This window comes from Blennius ocellaris (genome assembly GCF_963422515.1).
Source record: "Blennius ocellaris genome assembly, chromosome: 6".
In the NCBI taxonomy this organism is placed as follows: domain Eukaryota; kingdom Metazoa; phylum Chordata; class Actinopteri; order Blenniiformes; family Blenniidae; genus Blennius; species Blennius ocellaris.
In genome coordinates this window covers 25353918-25369873 of record NC_137655.1, presented here as the reverse complement: position 1 = coordinate 25369873, position 15956 = coordinate 25353918, and the positions used below count along the sequence as shown (strand labels likewise).

The 15956-nt window shown below is 42.1% G+C and overlaps 1 protein-coding gene across 1 annotated transcript in view; it reads right to left on the bottom strand.

Annotated features, from left to right (window-relative positions):
- The window catches only part of cryl1 (crystallin, lambda 1), a 32491-nt gene that overhangs the window by 11847 nt on the left and 4688 nt on the right, over positions 1–15956 (bottom strand). The window contains exons 3-6 of the mRNA XM_080498648.1: positions 11257–11383; positions 9305–9466; positions 7344–7439; positions 6891–6989 (exon numbers count right to left, since the gene is read on the bottom strand). Of these exons, the coding sequence (XP_080354774.1) occupies positions 6891–6989; positions 7344–7439; positions 9305–9466; positions 11257–11383 (484 nt within the window). The remainder of the gene's footprint in view (positions 1–6890; positions 6990–7343; positions 7440–9304; positions 9467–11256; positions 11384–15956) is intronic.

Here is a 15956-nt window from a genome sequence, read left to right as displayed (position 1 = left end):
TACAACAAAAGACCAACTGACCTCGGTGATAAAACGTATAAAAGATGGGATAAATAAGACGGTGCCAACCCATATAGTCTTAAAAACCATTGTAAAGGAGACAGGAAGTCAGTGGAGTGAGGCTAAAACAACAAACAGGAGTTTTGGAACGGGTCTAAAATTGGAACGAACCAATGGATCAAGAATCTCGTTCTTTAACAGAGTTGCACTTCCGCATGTTTAAAAGCCGCCGAGGACACATCCTGAGCCAAATGCTGCTGAACGCCTTCCGGCCACAAGACGTCACACGCCATTCTGCTCCTGTTCCCAGCATGGCTCATTTGTGGTCATGGAAACAGAATCACCAGGCAGCCGTAATGTCAAATACCATTCAAATAATACTCATGACGTGTTGGATCTATTGTTAGCCTGAGTGAAGGACGCCAGTTAGTACAATGCCTCAGTGAGTTTTTCTATTTGGACTAAATGGATTGCAGTTCCTGTCACGTCAGAGCCCATTACTCAATATAGCCAAATACTACTGCGCCGTGGCCAACAGGGGGCGCCACACCAACTGGAAGTATTGGCCGTCAATATTGCAGCGTGGACAGAACGCGGTGTACGTATATGAATCCCTGCACCTTGTGTAGAACCAGACGTCCCGCCTCTGTCGGCTCTGGGCCGTCATGTGATGATTCTGTGTACATGTTTGAATAAATAAAAAATCTGCTTCTTGATTTCCCAACAATGTCGTGGTCAACACGCTTGGCTTCATAGTTCAACTCAAACAGCGACCTTGATGGGCGAGTTTAGAAGCAGTGCCACAGCGGACGATGAAATAGTGAAATAATTATGTTTTTGACTTCAAATGAAATGGTATTTAAATGAATTAATGACACATTTAATGACATTCGTGTATTTAGTTCAATTTTTTTTAAGAATTAACAACACATTTAATGAATTATTTAATGGAGTATTTCTTTATTTAATTTGGGCACATTTAGGCCTCCAGACAGTCACTTTACCAGCCACACAATCAAACCCAAAGGTGATATTCTCACAGTTTCACAAAACTAATTTGGTCAGCTGCAGCCAGTGGATGTTTGGTGAAATAAACTGTTGTTTGGGGAGTTTGTTACTGAAGCCGACAGTTCCTGTAGGATTTTAGACACTCAGCAGTTCTTGGGCAGTAAAACTGGACTAGTTCACCTGGTTCACCTGGTCCAGGCCCTGGAAGCAAAGAAGAGTCACATCTCTGCCTCTCATTGGTAGAGAGACTAGTTAAATCGTCCCCCCTTAGTATTTGGAGAATTCATCATACTCAGAAACGCCCTTTGCCATTCTGCAAAGCCAACGGGTGTGAAAAGCAGGAAAGACTTATTGCAGGGTTTTACCAGCTCAAACACCATGACGGCACAAATTGTGAATAAAGGGATCCTTCCAGCCAGACATGTGTCTTTCTTTCTTTTTGTCAACGTAGCCTGTGCCAAAAATTAATCATCAGATATTTGATGATGTAAATAAATTCAACTATGTATAGACATCACATTGTGCTGAGAGGCCAAAGGTTTCTGTTCACATCTAGAAGGACTTGTTTCTTCACATTCAACCACCGCTGGGTATTTTCTAAACCTCATTAAAACCTCATTAAAACACACTGTACACAGGTTTTGCTTATAGCAGATTGTCGAACTTGTCAGTTCAGTTCTGTTACTTTAACATGTATTTTCCATCTATTGGCCAGGAGCCAACATGCAATGGAATTCAATGAGACCTCATCAGAAGTTAATTGCATGTTGTTTTTTGCTTTGCCAAGTCACAATGCTTAAGTTCCTTAATGATCTATAATCAAATATTGAATCTGGTTTATTCAGGTTCAGGTTGCCGAGACTGGAGGGCAGATCGAGACTTTAAAAAAGGTTGAGTTAGTCGAACTAACATGTTGAGATGTACGACATTAAAGCAGTGTTGCTTGAGATAATCACCTGACGCGTTCTGGCAACTTTGAAACTGCTAATAAATGGATTCACGTCAAACCCACGTCGGATCACATCTTTCATCATGAGAGTTGAACTTGCTGCTGACGTCTCAGGCCGTCAGTCACATTCTGGTTGATGATCTGGGTGGTTTGGATGATAATCTATCAGGGAACAGCTGGTTTCTCCTCTGCAGCTCCTTCCACAGCCAAGTCCCAGGTCTTCACAGCAATGTGAGGTTTTTGCCAGCTCGGACCGAAGGGTGGCCTCAGGGTTAATTCTCCTCCACAGGAGCGTCACAAGGTGCAGATCCACACACCAATGTCGAGCCGATATGAGTCTGCGCTTCCACACTGGTGTGTGAAATCATAAATATCACATGGTGGATGCATGCATGTGGACTTACTGTCAGCACAGTCCAGAGGGAGACACAAATAGCCTCAGCTGCATTTCCTTCAAGTACTCGAGCAGTTCAAGTCACTGGAAACGTCTTTTATTCTGAAGACCGTCAGAATGTTCTTGGGCGTTGACTGAACTTACAAGGATCCTCACCTGAGTGCAGGTTCACTGAGCTGGACAGCCAGCATGACACAAAAAAGAAAAACACGAAGCTCTGAACACTTTTCTTGTAATAGAACCTGTTGCTCTGTCTGTCTCTTTAACAAGTGTTGAGTCTAATACATCAAAAAAGCTGTAATCACATTACAATTATTTGTGCTGCAACAATTGTCGCTGAGAATTTAGTAATCACAGTTTTTCCCCTCCCACTACCTCAAAATCTTGAATCCTCACAATATGAAAAAGAAAGAATGTGTATAAACGAGACAGTCCAACCACAAAGAGACGCTTATTAAAGTTGTGCTGAAACGTGTTTCACAATTCAATATAAAGGGGATAAAGTGCAAAAGCTGAAAAAGGGATATTGAGCCGTTGACTCAGCAGTGACTCAGCAAACCCAAACCTCTGAGTGAACACAGTTTAAAACTGTCAGGAAGATGAATAATGGAAAGAAACTCAATGAAAGAACAACAACTGTGTCATGAAACTGCAAATATGTGGCATTTCTGCATCTGATGGAACAACTTCACTGCTATAAAGTACAAACGCCGGCCGTCACGCCTTCGTCCCAAAAAGAATCCGTCATGTGTGAAGTCACAAGTGAACCAGAGTAACGTCCATAAACAGTCTTCATAAAGTAGAATCTGAAGTTGCTTCAGTGTTCGTTTTGACCAATTCTATTACTGTGCCAAGTCAGGTTATTTCATGTTTATTCACAAATCTCAATGAAAATAGTTCATTAATATTCCTTCCATAATCAGAACAGTATTTTTGTATTGAAGTATAATGTACCCATCGTTTGTTTCATGTTTCACACCAGACTTTTTTAGGACTACAGAACTTCGACATTAAAAATAAAAAGGCGTGTCAGCAAACATTTAAACAACGTCTTTTTTCAATCGATGTCTTCATTTCATGCGCTGGAGTCTGTAATGGCTCATGGTTAACTTGAGGTGCTTCTGTTGTTTGATTAAAAGATCTGCTGTCAGATACTATTTAGAGTCAGGGACACAATGAGATCATTCACTGGTGGAAAAAGCAGTTCTTTGTTGAACATTTCCACAATAGAGAGAATAACAGCCAGGAGAGAAGTCAAGTCAGCAGCTTTTGTTTTTCTGTTCGTCCTTAAGAGTTAGAAAAACACTTGAATTGCTTTTTTTGTCATTTCTGACTTGGTCACCAAGCAGTACGGTCACACAGGAACCACTTCACCATGTCTGACATGCAGTGAGTCGATTTAGACGTTCACAGTGAGAAGCCATACATTCCAATGTGCTTTAAGTCTCTCACTTCACTAGAATGTGGAGATTCTGTGGGACCACATTAGAAGTCAAGGCTAAAGGGGAAAAGCTGCAGAGCCTTTATTCAGTAACACTGCACACGTCTCAAGTGAACATCATCGCTCTCCTCTTGTGTCTCGTCACTGGAACCACTGGGTCCCTGAGCGCCGACATAATGAGCTGAAGCTCATGGACTCTCATTGTGACGCTGTGTGGAAGGAGACCACAGGGGCTTCCTCTTTTCTGTCTCCATTACAGAACAGCCTTCGGCTCTGCCACTGTCCTGAGACACATCAACCCAATAATCACACATTTGATGTGCGTCTCAAATGTCATGAAGGACGGGATGTGATGGCAGCAGAGCTGCAGCCCAAACCTTTGTTATTATGGCGAGGTCATTCATTTTTTTCATTTATTTACTTATTCACCCATGTTCACATTTTACTGAACAGGGTCATACATTAATGTGAACAGTGTCATGGTGGAAAGGAGCACGATGAAGACATCGTCTTATTGTTCACGCCCCTTTGAATATGTACAGAAAAATCCATGACCATAAACGGCGGTGATCCATTCAACAAAACTGTAACACACTTTACTGTGTTTAAAAATCAACCATTTGAACAATTTAGAAAACAAAACAAATTTCCCCATTGCAACATGCAAGTTACATTTTTTTATATTCCTCCATCTGCATCTCCTTAAACATATTTTTAAATGTATTTATTGTTTGAGAACATTTTAATGTGTTCTTTAATGAATTCCATAATCTGACCCAGCAACTAAGAAACCCTCTGTCTTCTGGAGGTTCTGGAGAAAGGGACACAAAAATGTCCTTTTCGTCTCGTGTCTCTGTGATCAAGGTCCATTTCATGTAAATATGTTCCGCTACCAACTTGTGCTTAATTTTCCACATGGTCAGTAACATTTTTAAATGAACAGATCAGAAATAACGAGCTCTGTACAGTGGGTACGGAAAGTATTCAGACCCCCTTAATTTTTTAACTCTTTGTTAAATTGCAGCCATGTGCTAAAATCATTTAAGTTCATTTTTTTTCCTCATTAATGTACACACAGCACCCCATATTGACAGAAAAACACAGAATTGTAGACATTTTTACAGATTTATTAAAAAAGAAAAACTGAAATATCACATGGACATAAGTATTCAGACCCTTTGCTCAGTATTGAGTGGAAGCACCCTTTTGAGCTAATACAGCCGTGAGTCTTCTTGGGAATGATGCAACTAGTTTTTCACACCTGGATTTGGGGATCCTCTGCCATTCCTCCTTGCAGATCCTCTCCAGTTCTGTCAGGTTGGATGGTGAACGTTGGCGGACAGCCATTTTGAGGTCTCTCCAGAGATGCTCAATTGGGTTCAAGTCAGGGTTCTGGCTGGGCCAGTCAAGAACCGTCACAGAGTTGTTCCCAAGCCACTCCTTCGTCATTTTAGCTGTGTGCTTAGGGTCATTGTCTTGTTGGAAGGTGAACCGTCGGCCCAGTCTGAGGTCCTGAGCACTCTGGAAAAGGTTTTCGTCCAGGATATCTCTGTACTTGGCCGCATTCATCTTTCCTTCAATTGCAACCAGTCGTCCTGTCCCTGCAGCTGCAAAACACCCCCACAGCATGATGCTCCCACCACCACACTTGACTGTAGGGATGTTGTTGGGCAGGTGATGAGCGGTGCCTGGTTCTCCACACATACCGCTTAGAATTAAGGCCAAAAAGTTCTATCTTTGTCTCATCAGACCAGAGAATCTTATTTATCATAGTCTGGGAGTCCTTCATGTGTTTTTTGGCAAATTCTATGCGGGCTTTCATGTGTCTTACTCTGAGGAGAGGCTTCCGTCGGGCCACTCTGCCATAAAGCCCTGACTGGTGGAGGGCTGCAGCGATGGTTGACCTTCTTGAACTTTCTCCCATCTCCTCATTGCATCTCTGGAGTTCAGCCACTGTGATCTTTGGGTTCTTCTTTACCTCTCTCACCAAGGCTCTTCTCCCCCGATTGCTCAGTTTGGTTGGACGGCCAGCTCTTGGAAGAGTTCTTGTCATCCCATACGTCTTCCATTTAAGGATTATGGAGGCCACTGTGCTCTTGGGAACTTTAAGTGCAGCAGAAATGTTTTTGTATCCATGGCCAGATCTGTGCCTTGCCACAATTCTGTCTCTGAGCTCTTCAGGCAGTTCCTTCGACCTCATGATTCTCATCTGCTCTGACAGGCACTGTGAGCTGTAAGGTCTTATACAGACAGGTCTGTGGCTTCCTTAATCAAGTCCAATCATTAGAATTAAACACAGCTGGACTCCAATGAAGGTGTAGAACCATCTCATGGATGATCAGAAGAAATGGACAGTACCTGAGGTAAATATACAAGTGTCACAGCAAAGGGTCTGAATACTTATGGCCATGTGATATTTCAGCTTTTCTTTTTTAATACATCTGTAAAAATGTCTACAATTCTGTGTTTTTCTGTCAATATGGGGTGCTGTGTGTACATTAAAAGGAAAAAAAATGAACTTAAAGGATTTTAGCAAATGGCTGCAATTTAACAAAGAGTGAGAAACTTTAAGGGGGTCTGAATACTTTCCGTACCCACTGTATAAATGAAAAATACGCAGCATTTCAGGCCAAATGTTTCCATACTGACTTTGTAGTACTTGAAGTTCGGACGAAGAGTAAAATGAGCTATTGTTTCATACAAGGGTTTTGCAGGTTTTTAATCTGATTCTTTTTTAGCTGCACTGCAACAACTTCTCCAAAGACTGTTTGGGTAAAATCCACAAACTGTGTTATTTAGGCGTGCAGACAAAAGCAAACCCCTGGAGAGAGAGAGAGTTGCAAGTTGTTGATCATTTTGTGAAAATGACAATATACGTCATAAAAGCAGAAATGTGTTAAACAAGCAGAACACATTATTCTGAGGCAGCAGTGGTAGAAGGATGTGAAGAGGATGTGCACTTTGATACTTGAGGTGTGTGTGAAACGAGACGAGAGTAGGAAGAACAAGCTTTGCACTTATTCACAGTTTTAGAAAGTCAAACTGGTTTTCCAGCAGCAGACTTCACCCAAATGCCGACAAGTCAAGCTGACACTGACCTGGACCAGCCGCCAGGACTCGGCGATAATGGCTGCCTGGACTCTGTTGACTGCAAAGCCATCAATCTCCTTTTTGAAAAGGACAGGCACTTGTCCAACCTGAAAAAGGAGGAAATCCCTTAAGCCCACAAAAATACTGCAGGAGCCGAATACAACCCTCAGTAAACCTAGGAAGAAACATGTTTATATGAATATGTAAAGTGATTCTGGAGACTCTTTGACTACTATGTGAGAAAGAAAAAGAAAAAACTAATTGTCATAATGCTTGTAATGTCAGATTTGAGAATCTAATGCTGAGAATAGCAGCTAATCAATCAAAACATCAACACGTAAAAACATACAGTCACTCCAGTCCTGATCTCGTTCACAAATGTCACATAACTGGCGTGGTGTTCTGTCATGATGATGCATGTATTCATCATCATTGAGAAATCTGTGATTTTAAAGCTTTACCTTGGTCATCAGAGTATGGGTGGTGTCCATAACGGCCGTGGCCGTCTCTGGGTGAGGTACCAGCTCCACCAGTTTGACGTAGTAAGGCGGATTCACCTACAAAGAGAAGCAAATAAACAACTCGTAGTTTCATTGTTCTCAACCAGTGGTGTCAAACACATTTTGCTTCAGGGGCCACGTGCAGCACAATCTGAATAATTACATTATAACATATAAATAACTATAACTCCAGATCTTTGTCTTTGTTTTGCTGAAATAAAGTATTATTACATGATTAAAAAGTTTTAATCAATTAATAAACAACAAACTAGCATTTTAAAACACAAAAAACCTGGAGATTTGAATATAATAACAGCAATATTCTGCCTCAGTTCACCTTCTGCTTTACAACTTACAGATCCAGTGGACTTTAATTACAGCATTTACAACTTTAATTACAGCATTTACATCTTAAATAAAACATAAAACATTCAGACACATGGAGCAGCAACACAAAACATAGTAGGCCAGTTCATACCATGATCAGAAAACCCAAGTGTGCCCCTGGTGGTCAAATACATGTATTGCCATTCACGTCATAATGTGTCACAGCAGGGGAACTTCCTGTTGTGGCTCGATTGGACTCTCGTTGGACACTCGTGTTCTAAACTGTTTTCAAATTCTGTTAATAAAGAGCAACATAAACTAAAATAATGCACAATGCTTGGAGAAGTAAAAGTTCGGTTCTGTCAACATAAAACTCTCGGATCAGCTCCGGTGTCCCGGCGCACCGTGTGGACGTGGTCCGAGTCCATCGTCCTGTTGACTCATGTCACACAATGGACGGTTCTGGAAAAGCATCAACCTTTGGATGGTTGTTTCCGGAAAAACCCAAATTCTTGCGGTGGAAACCTGAAGCGTAAAGTCCCAGTGAAATGTAAAACACTACTTTGTAAAAAAGGATAGTTGGGTTCTACTTATAAGGTTCCTCCGACTCTGCCCCTCCACTGTTGTCGCATAACAAAGTTATTTGAATTTTGGATCTCCAGCCGACGAAATCGGGGGAATCCTTCTTCACGAGCCATTGTGGGCGGAGCCTATGTGTGACGTCACGAGTTGTGCAGATCTCGATCTGTTGTGTTTATATCGGCTTGTTTCCTCTTAAATATCAAGTTTTTACAGTGTTTTGAAGTTCTAGTCGGCGTTTTATGAGCCTTGAAGAAAGATTGAGCCTGGAAGAGACCAGAGAGGAGAAAAGGAGCACGGGCGGCGGGAGCCGCTGGCTGCTAGCTCGGGCGGCTAGCGGCTAGCGGGAGCCGCTAGCTCGGGCAGCTAGTAGACGGTCAAGTAATACCTGGACTCATCTTCGGTGATTCAGTCTTCTAGCTCTTGGACGTGTTGGATCCAGGAAGCCGGTCGTTCTGCCAAAAGTCAGGAGCCTCAAAGCCTCAAAGTGAAAAGTGGCGGCTGCTGAGGCGAGGAGACGAGGACGAATGGAGGACGAAGCGTCTTCTGCTTCCTCAAACATGTTCCAGACGGGGTCACCGATGGCAGAACCACCTTCTGTGTCTTCTTCATCAATCACTGGGTTTGAAATGACCATGATGATGAAATCTGGTTCAATTCAGCCTCTTCGTGGTCAAAACTCTGATCCTCCATAATGTAAACACAACTTGGGCGTGTGCACAACTCGTGATGTCACTCTGTTATTGTCAGAAGCTCCGCCCAGCAGAGGAAATAGCGCCGTTTATCGGCTATTTTCTCTCAGATTGTCGTGTTTTAACATTTGACCTTCAGCCAGTTAGCAGGAAAACGTTCTAGAAGAGACACCAGAGTGTTTTGGAGGTGGAACCTTCATTTCACTGGGACTTTAAAGGACCGTACCAGTCCATTCCTGCACTCTGTGCGGTGGAAACGGCTTTAGAGAAGAACCAGCAGCAGACATTTTACACGGTAAGTTTGCTCGTGGCTGCAACACGAACCGGATGGGAGACGAGGCAGCGACTCTTGTTCTGCATTTTGGCGAAGACGCTGCTTGGGACCAGGGCGGAGGTGGAGCTGCTCAGGATGACGTCCTGTCCCACGAGACGCTCCACATCCTGGAAGACGCTCTGCTTGACCTCGAGCTGCTCAAACACACACTCCTGAAACACAGACAGACAGACAGACAGACAGACAGACAGACAGACAGACAGACAGACAGACAGACAGACAGACAGACAGACAGACAGACAGACTGTGTGAGAAACTGCTTCTACAGTACAACAGGGAATTCACATTAGACAGAAGCATACAGGAGGAGTCTCTCATGTAAACATTCATCCGATCCAAAGCTGTATTAAATCATTATCTGTGTTTTGGTATCCAGCAGAAAATGTACAGATTTCCATCGTAAACAATGTTACTTGATCAGTGAGCCAGTCGCCGTTTTGCCATTTGCTTTTGAGATGAAAGAGGAAATACGTTCATGATCTAAGCGAAACGTTCCTTTGAGTCTGTTCTTTTTATAGACAAACTTCCCTTGAAGAAACATCACAGCAGAGATTCTTATTGCTGGAGCAGCTTCAGCACTCGGAAATGCGTTCAAGGCCAATTGCTGCCGACACGTTTCAAACTGGATCCAACCAGTTTTTACAATCCGCCTGTGATTGTTGTAAAGGAGCGCCTGTCAAAACCAGCAGCGGCGTGCTGATTGGCTGTTGACACGACGTTCGTCTCCTCATGAGCAGAACTGCAATAACTGGCTGGACCAGGAGCATACCTCCATGCATGTGCAACAATGAGATGCTGAGCTCATCAACAATGCAGTCAGAAGCTCGTTTCTTGGTTGTTGTTTTTTTAAATATAACAAAATATAATGGCCACAATATAAATTAGACCCGTCAATAACAGTCTCTGTGTTTCAAAACAGGATTGAGGCTCATTGGGTTCTTTTCTCATAAAGTCAATTTTGAATTCCATGACATTTTTGATTGATGTAATAATTCTTGTGTTCGGCCAGAAGCTCTAGACGTGTGTGCGCCTGCAGCAGTAGGTCAGGAGCGAATCGCAGGAGGACGGTGTGAAACGCTATAGGAAGAAGGTAGGAATGTGTGGAATGAGCCCGTATGTGAAGGTTCAATATCCAACAACGACACCGAGTCTGGAAGTGACAACAAGCCGGCCAGACGGCAGCTCTCTGCTCTCTACCGCGGTTCTTGATCAGTCATGGAACCTGTTTCAGACGAACACCGTGGCTGTCAGGAGCTTCAGCACAAGGTATGTCACTGTGACCTAGTTCCCCTTTTAACTGTACAACAGTCAGAGCAAACGTAGCTCAGGGCATTGAGTTTCTGTCTCCTGTGATGTGATGAACAGGCCCATTGTGCACTTCTCACTTTCTCAGCTTAAAATATTAACTTTTCACTTCAAGCAACAGAGCCTGTAGATAAGCAGGGTGTCTATAGTGTCATGACGGATTCCAGCTGAGTGACTGAGGCGTCAGAAAGGAACATAAAATACAGAATAATTAGCAACCACACTTAATATTTTCAATTATTATTTTTTGTTGTAAATAGGTGAAGTGTTATTCAACTAGTAGTTACTCAACTGCTTCATAACCACAGTAAATATATTGACTATTGTAACATTATGCTGCAAAAGAAGAGGAAGCCCCTGTTCATCCACTTATATTGAAAAAACTCTCAACTCGTCATGCCATGGCTTTTGCATAAAAATAATTTCTATAGAGTGAATCATATAGGTATATTAATGTACTACATAGATTCAATTGCATTCAGATTTTTTTCTTGATTGTTGGTCCATTTGTATGTATGTGTAACACCATTTCCCCAGATTTGGTCAACATCCCGTAAAATATGTGAAGAAAGAGGGACTCGTTGATGAAATCTGTCCAAATGGGTGGAGATCAGAGTGGCAGTTTGTCCAGTTTCACCTGAATGAAGAAGGCAGCGTCCAGCGCCTGGGCCAGGTCGTCGTGACTGCTGAGCAGGGCCCCCTGCCGTGAGGCCGGCAGCGCTCCGCGGAGCAGGCCGGCTTCCTCCAGCTCGTCCAGCTGCTTCCTGAGGAACACACCGTCAGCAGCCACGCTCAACAACACGGCTTTGAACGATTCAGAGCTGCGGCCAGGTTTTACAGCAGTTCGTAGGTATCGTCAGGTCAGTTCTCAAGTCATAACTTGAATTGAAATTAGCTAGCGATTATTTTCTCACGCTCTGGAGAACAAACTCAACATTCCCAGTGTGGGATTTAATCATCTTTAATCAAACACTGCTGTAATGAGGGTATGTTTCATGAGGGATGTGTCAAACTCCAGCGTGTCCGACGTAAAATAACAAAGATGTTTCAGGTGTTATAAAACCCACACACGCAACAGTCATTCCAGTTTGTGTTTGCAAGAGTCACGTTTTTGCAGAAATGTCTTTCTGACTGGGAAATATTCAATTACGGATATTTGGAACACAGAACCAGTTTGCTCAATCAGAGCATTGTCTTTAGCCTGAACTAGAGTCTCCTTCCTATCAGCTGTGAGTTCAGATTCCCAGATGGTTCTCATCGAATATCACTGTAAAAACGTTGCTCTTCCATCAAGCCGTGAACAAAACCTAAACGGCTCGATTTCACTCAGAAATTCCGTTCAGCCTAGTGGGAAGTTGACAGTGTGTTTATTCCAGCTGTGGGTCAGTCACACCATCAGGCGCAGTGGAAACACCTTCACATTTCTAGCAGTTCAGACGACGTGAAAAACCTCCAGAATAAAACACCTTATGGGAACATTTATCTGCCTCTGGGAGTTTGTTAAAACTTCCATAATGCAACAGCGACAGGAGCTGCTTCTTGACACTTCACTGTTCGTTGCACCAGAGGGTTTCATTAAATATGTCTTTATGTTGATTGTAGTCATTTTCACAGTCATAATTGTTGGTTTCACAAAAACAGACATGTCCATCATGAATACGCTGCAACACAACAAAGAAAAGGTTTGAATTTGAAATGTAAACATTATGATGGAGCTTTTGTACCAGTCCGGCTCACTCAACATTCAATCAGGCTGGAAGTGGGGCCTGTCAGACACCCTGCTTCCAAACAGAAGAGAATAGAAAAGCTTTATTAACCCAGGAGGGGAATTGTTGAAGGCATTTTAATTACAATCCAGCCAGGGTTGGGTTTAGGAGCCGTTCAGTCTGCAGTTTAAATGTTTGTGTGTGTGGGTTTCCAGCAGGTGCTCTGTTTTCCTACTGAAGTATAAATATATGACTTTAATGGTAATAGTGGTGTCTGTAGGTTAACGGGACCGCTGGTCTGCCTCCAGCCACATGAGACCACTATTACATTTGGCAGCAAAGAACATTAACGGGAAATTCTAATAAGAAAATGCAAGTCTTGTCTCCAATAATCACATTTCTTACTTCAAAGTGAAGATTTCCATTAGCACATGTTGGGAAATCAAACCAGAAGAGTTCACCTGGCAGGATGAAGGTTATTTCCTGTTGTTGTATATTTGGTGTTACAGACTATGTTTTGATGATTTCAGTTTCTCTGTTCCGTTTAAGAGGGACAAGTTCAGTCATTTAATTTGAGCAGCTCATGTGTGTCTGATCACATGGAGGTTAATCATCGAAGGCTACGATCGAAGTGACGTCAGACACGGTGAACAGAACGGAGAGCGAACATGACGGTGTTTTACCGACATCCTGCAGAGACTGCAAGTTCAGTTGGATTTAGCTGAAAGATGATGTTCTGTAAAACGTTGGAGGGTTTGTAGATTTACTCACAATCAAATAGATCCATACATTCATACAGCTTAAACGACGCTTGCGGTCGTTCCCAGTGAGACAAGCAGATGAGTTAATGAGTTAATCTTCCAGTTTAACCATGGAGGACGACTTGAGGAGGCGCCAGTTTAAACCTGCAGACGTCACCAGGACATCGTCTTCTTGCTGCAGTTTATAGTTCCACCACTTTGGGCTCCATTTATTTCATTTTTTTAAATTATCATTTTCTCATTATACAAGCAGCTACAAAAGGAACAACATTTAAAGTCACTTATTTTCTTAGTTACTTCTTCAATAATGACAAATGAAAACCTTTAAGAAATAATAACAGTAATAACTTTGGCCTACGGTTAAAGAAATAAGCAAAAACATCCCATTTTTGGAAATATTCTAATATGTGATTTACATTATTCCTAAGCTAAAGATTTAGACATTAAAACGAAAAGGCCTTGATGTTTTTTGTTTTGTTTTCAAGAAACTGTGAACATTAAATCATGGGGCAATGAACATTTCCATTGTGTTCCAATTTTTACAAGGTTGAATGTTATGTAGTGAGTCAGAGGCATTCCTGCGCTTTTCAAAAGTAAAGCCCAGTCAGTGACGTGGTGTGAATTCACAATGCAGGTGTGGTGGAGGAGCGGAACATTAAGGAGCGCCGCATGGTCGTACAGGTCCGGTGGAAACATGTTCCTCCCTCGGTTCCCTGGGTTTCACTTCATAGATATATAAATATATATATATATTAGTTTCTTTTTCCTTTGTAAGGTTCGGTTTATTTTTGTAAAGCTTACAACATGAGCATTACTATTTGACATTGTCGAACCTAAATGATCTATAACTGAATCAGAATACATTCTTCGACTTATTCAACAGTAAAAGAAGTCCCGGTCACATCCAACCCCCTGAACACACACTTCCATGGTGAATCATGAGTTCCATGGTTCAGTAACAAATCACCTGAAGAAGCAACACAATGTCACCATCTGCTGTCCAACGGAGTCCCTGGAGCCTCGACCAGGACAGAGGCCGTTATTATAGGATGCAAAAGGCAAGGCAAAGCAAGGCAAATGTATTTATAAGGCACCATTCAGACACAAGGGGATTCACAATGCTTTACAGAGAAATACATTCAAGTACTAAGCAATTGAAAATCTTAATGTTAAACGGTTAAGAGTATGAAATCCTTTTAAACCTCTCATATTCTCTCTCGTCATCAACATTCTGACATACGTGACTGATATGATACTTTCAGGGGCGGAAGAATAGTTTTAATGACGCTATTTTCACTGACCTGGTATGAGATCAAACTACACAAATGATGCATAAAGAAATAAACAACCAACTTCCTCCAAAACAAACGGTACAAAATGACGGTTGTCACCAAGAACAGGGAGAAGAACAGGCTGGTGTCATCATGATTGATTACTTATTTATATGCCTCGTCTTGTTTATTTGGTATGTATATTTTTGTAAATATGAACATAAATGACTAATGGGGTGTAGAATGACTAACTGCTGAGGTGGAGAAGAGGTGGGGGAGAAAATCACATCAGGCTTCGTCTTGCTCCTTTCCAGATATGTTGGGGCATTATTTAGTTAGTTAGTTAGTTAGTTAGTTAGTTAGTTAGTTAGTTAGTTAGTTAGTTAGTTAGTTAGTTAGATTTTCATGGGCTTTGCTTAGCTCCGTTATGTTAATTCATTTTTCATTATATTTGTTATTGTCGTTTTAAATAATTTAATTTGTGCCCACATGCCCAAAATAAACTTTCCAATTGAGAAAAATGTTTCCGGACAAGTTTTCCACAATGTTTCTGACCAAAAGTCACTGGACAGTAATGTTTAACTAGTAATAACTCGGCAGTGTGTTCACTCATGCATCACAGTGCAGCTGCTGATCATGCAGCGTCCACGTGTCTTGTCTGTGAGACAGACGTCAGGATGGGACAGGAAACCAGGACGTCTCCTAAAACCACCAGTGTGAAGGTTTAGTTCTACATTTCCGTGTTGTAGGTGAACTGCATTTTCTTTTTTTTTATTAATTCAACTACTAGTGTAAGTTGGCCTGTGGTCAAAGGTTACCATACACTTGTAAAGAAGTTAACGTCATGGCCGTCTTGAGTTTCCAGTCATTTCTACAACTCTGATCTTTCTGTGATGGAGTGATTGGGACACGACTACAAAACTTCTTTGTCACAAAAACATTCATGAAGTTTGGTTCTTTTCTGAATTTAATGTAGGTCAACTGAACATGTGACCAAATCTGCTGACTCAGAAATATACCTGCAGCCATGCTAATATTTGTCTCTGGGCCATTTTCACTCCCACGAGGTGCTTCTGGTTGAATCTTTGACTCGTCTTGACAGAATGAGTTCAGATAAATGTGTTGTCTTCTGACTTGGACTGGTTCGTTCAGCGTTGTCTTAATGTCCTCACTGAGCTTTGGGAAGGCTCCTTTAAAACCTGAATTCCAGCCTGATTTAGCCGTTTCATTACCACTTTGGATGTGTGTTTGGGGTCATTGTCCCGTTGGAACAAACAAACAACTCTTGAGCTGATGATTTTAGGTTCGTAGATTGTTTATATTATTGAAGGCTTCATTGCCTCGTTAGCGAGCCGTTAGCGAGCCGTTAGCGAGCCGTTCGCCGAGCGGGAATCACCCGTCGCCATCAATCCATACTTCAAGTAGAACTCCTGGTACCGTCCGTTAAAAACTTTCTTTTTCTTGGAAGTTGTAGGCTCTTCTTCTGTCTCTTCACCCTTTTCCCCTTCCGAAAGAAACTTTACAAACACGTCTGTTTTTTGCTCATTTTGCTAGCTTGTGGGTTAAACGTTTGGCGCTCAAGTGACCGAGAGGTAACCG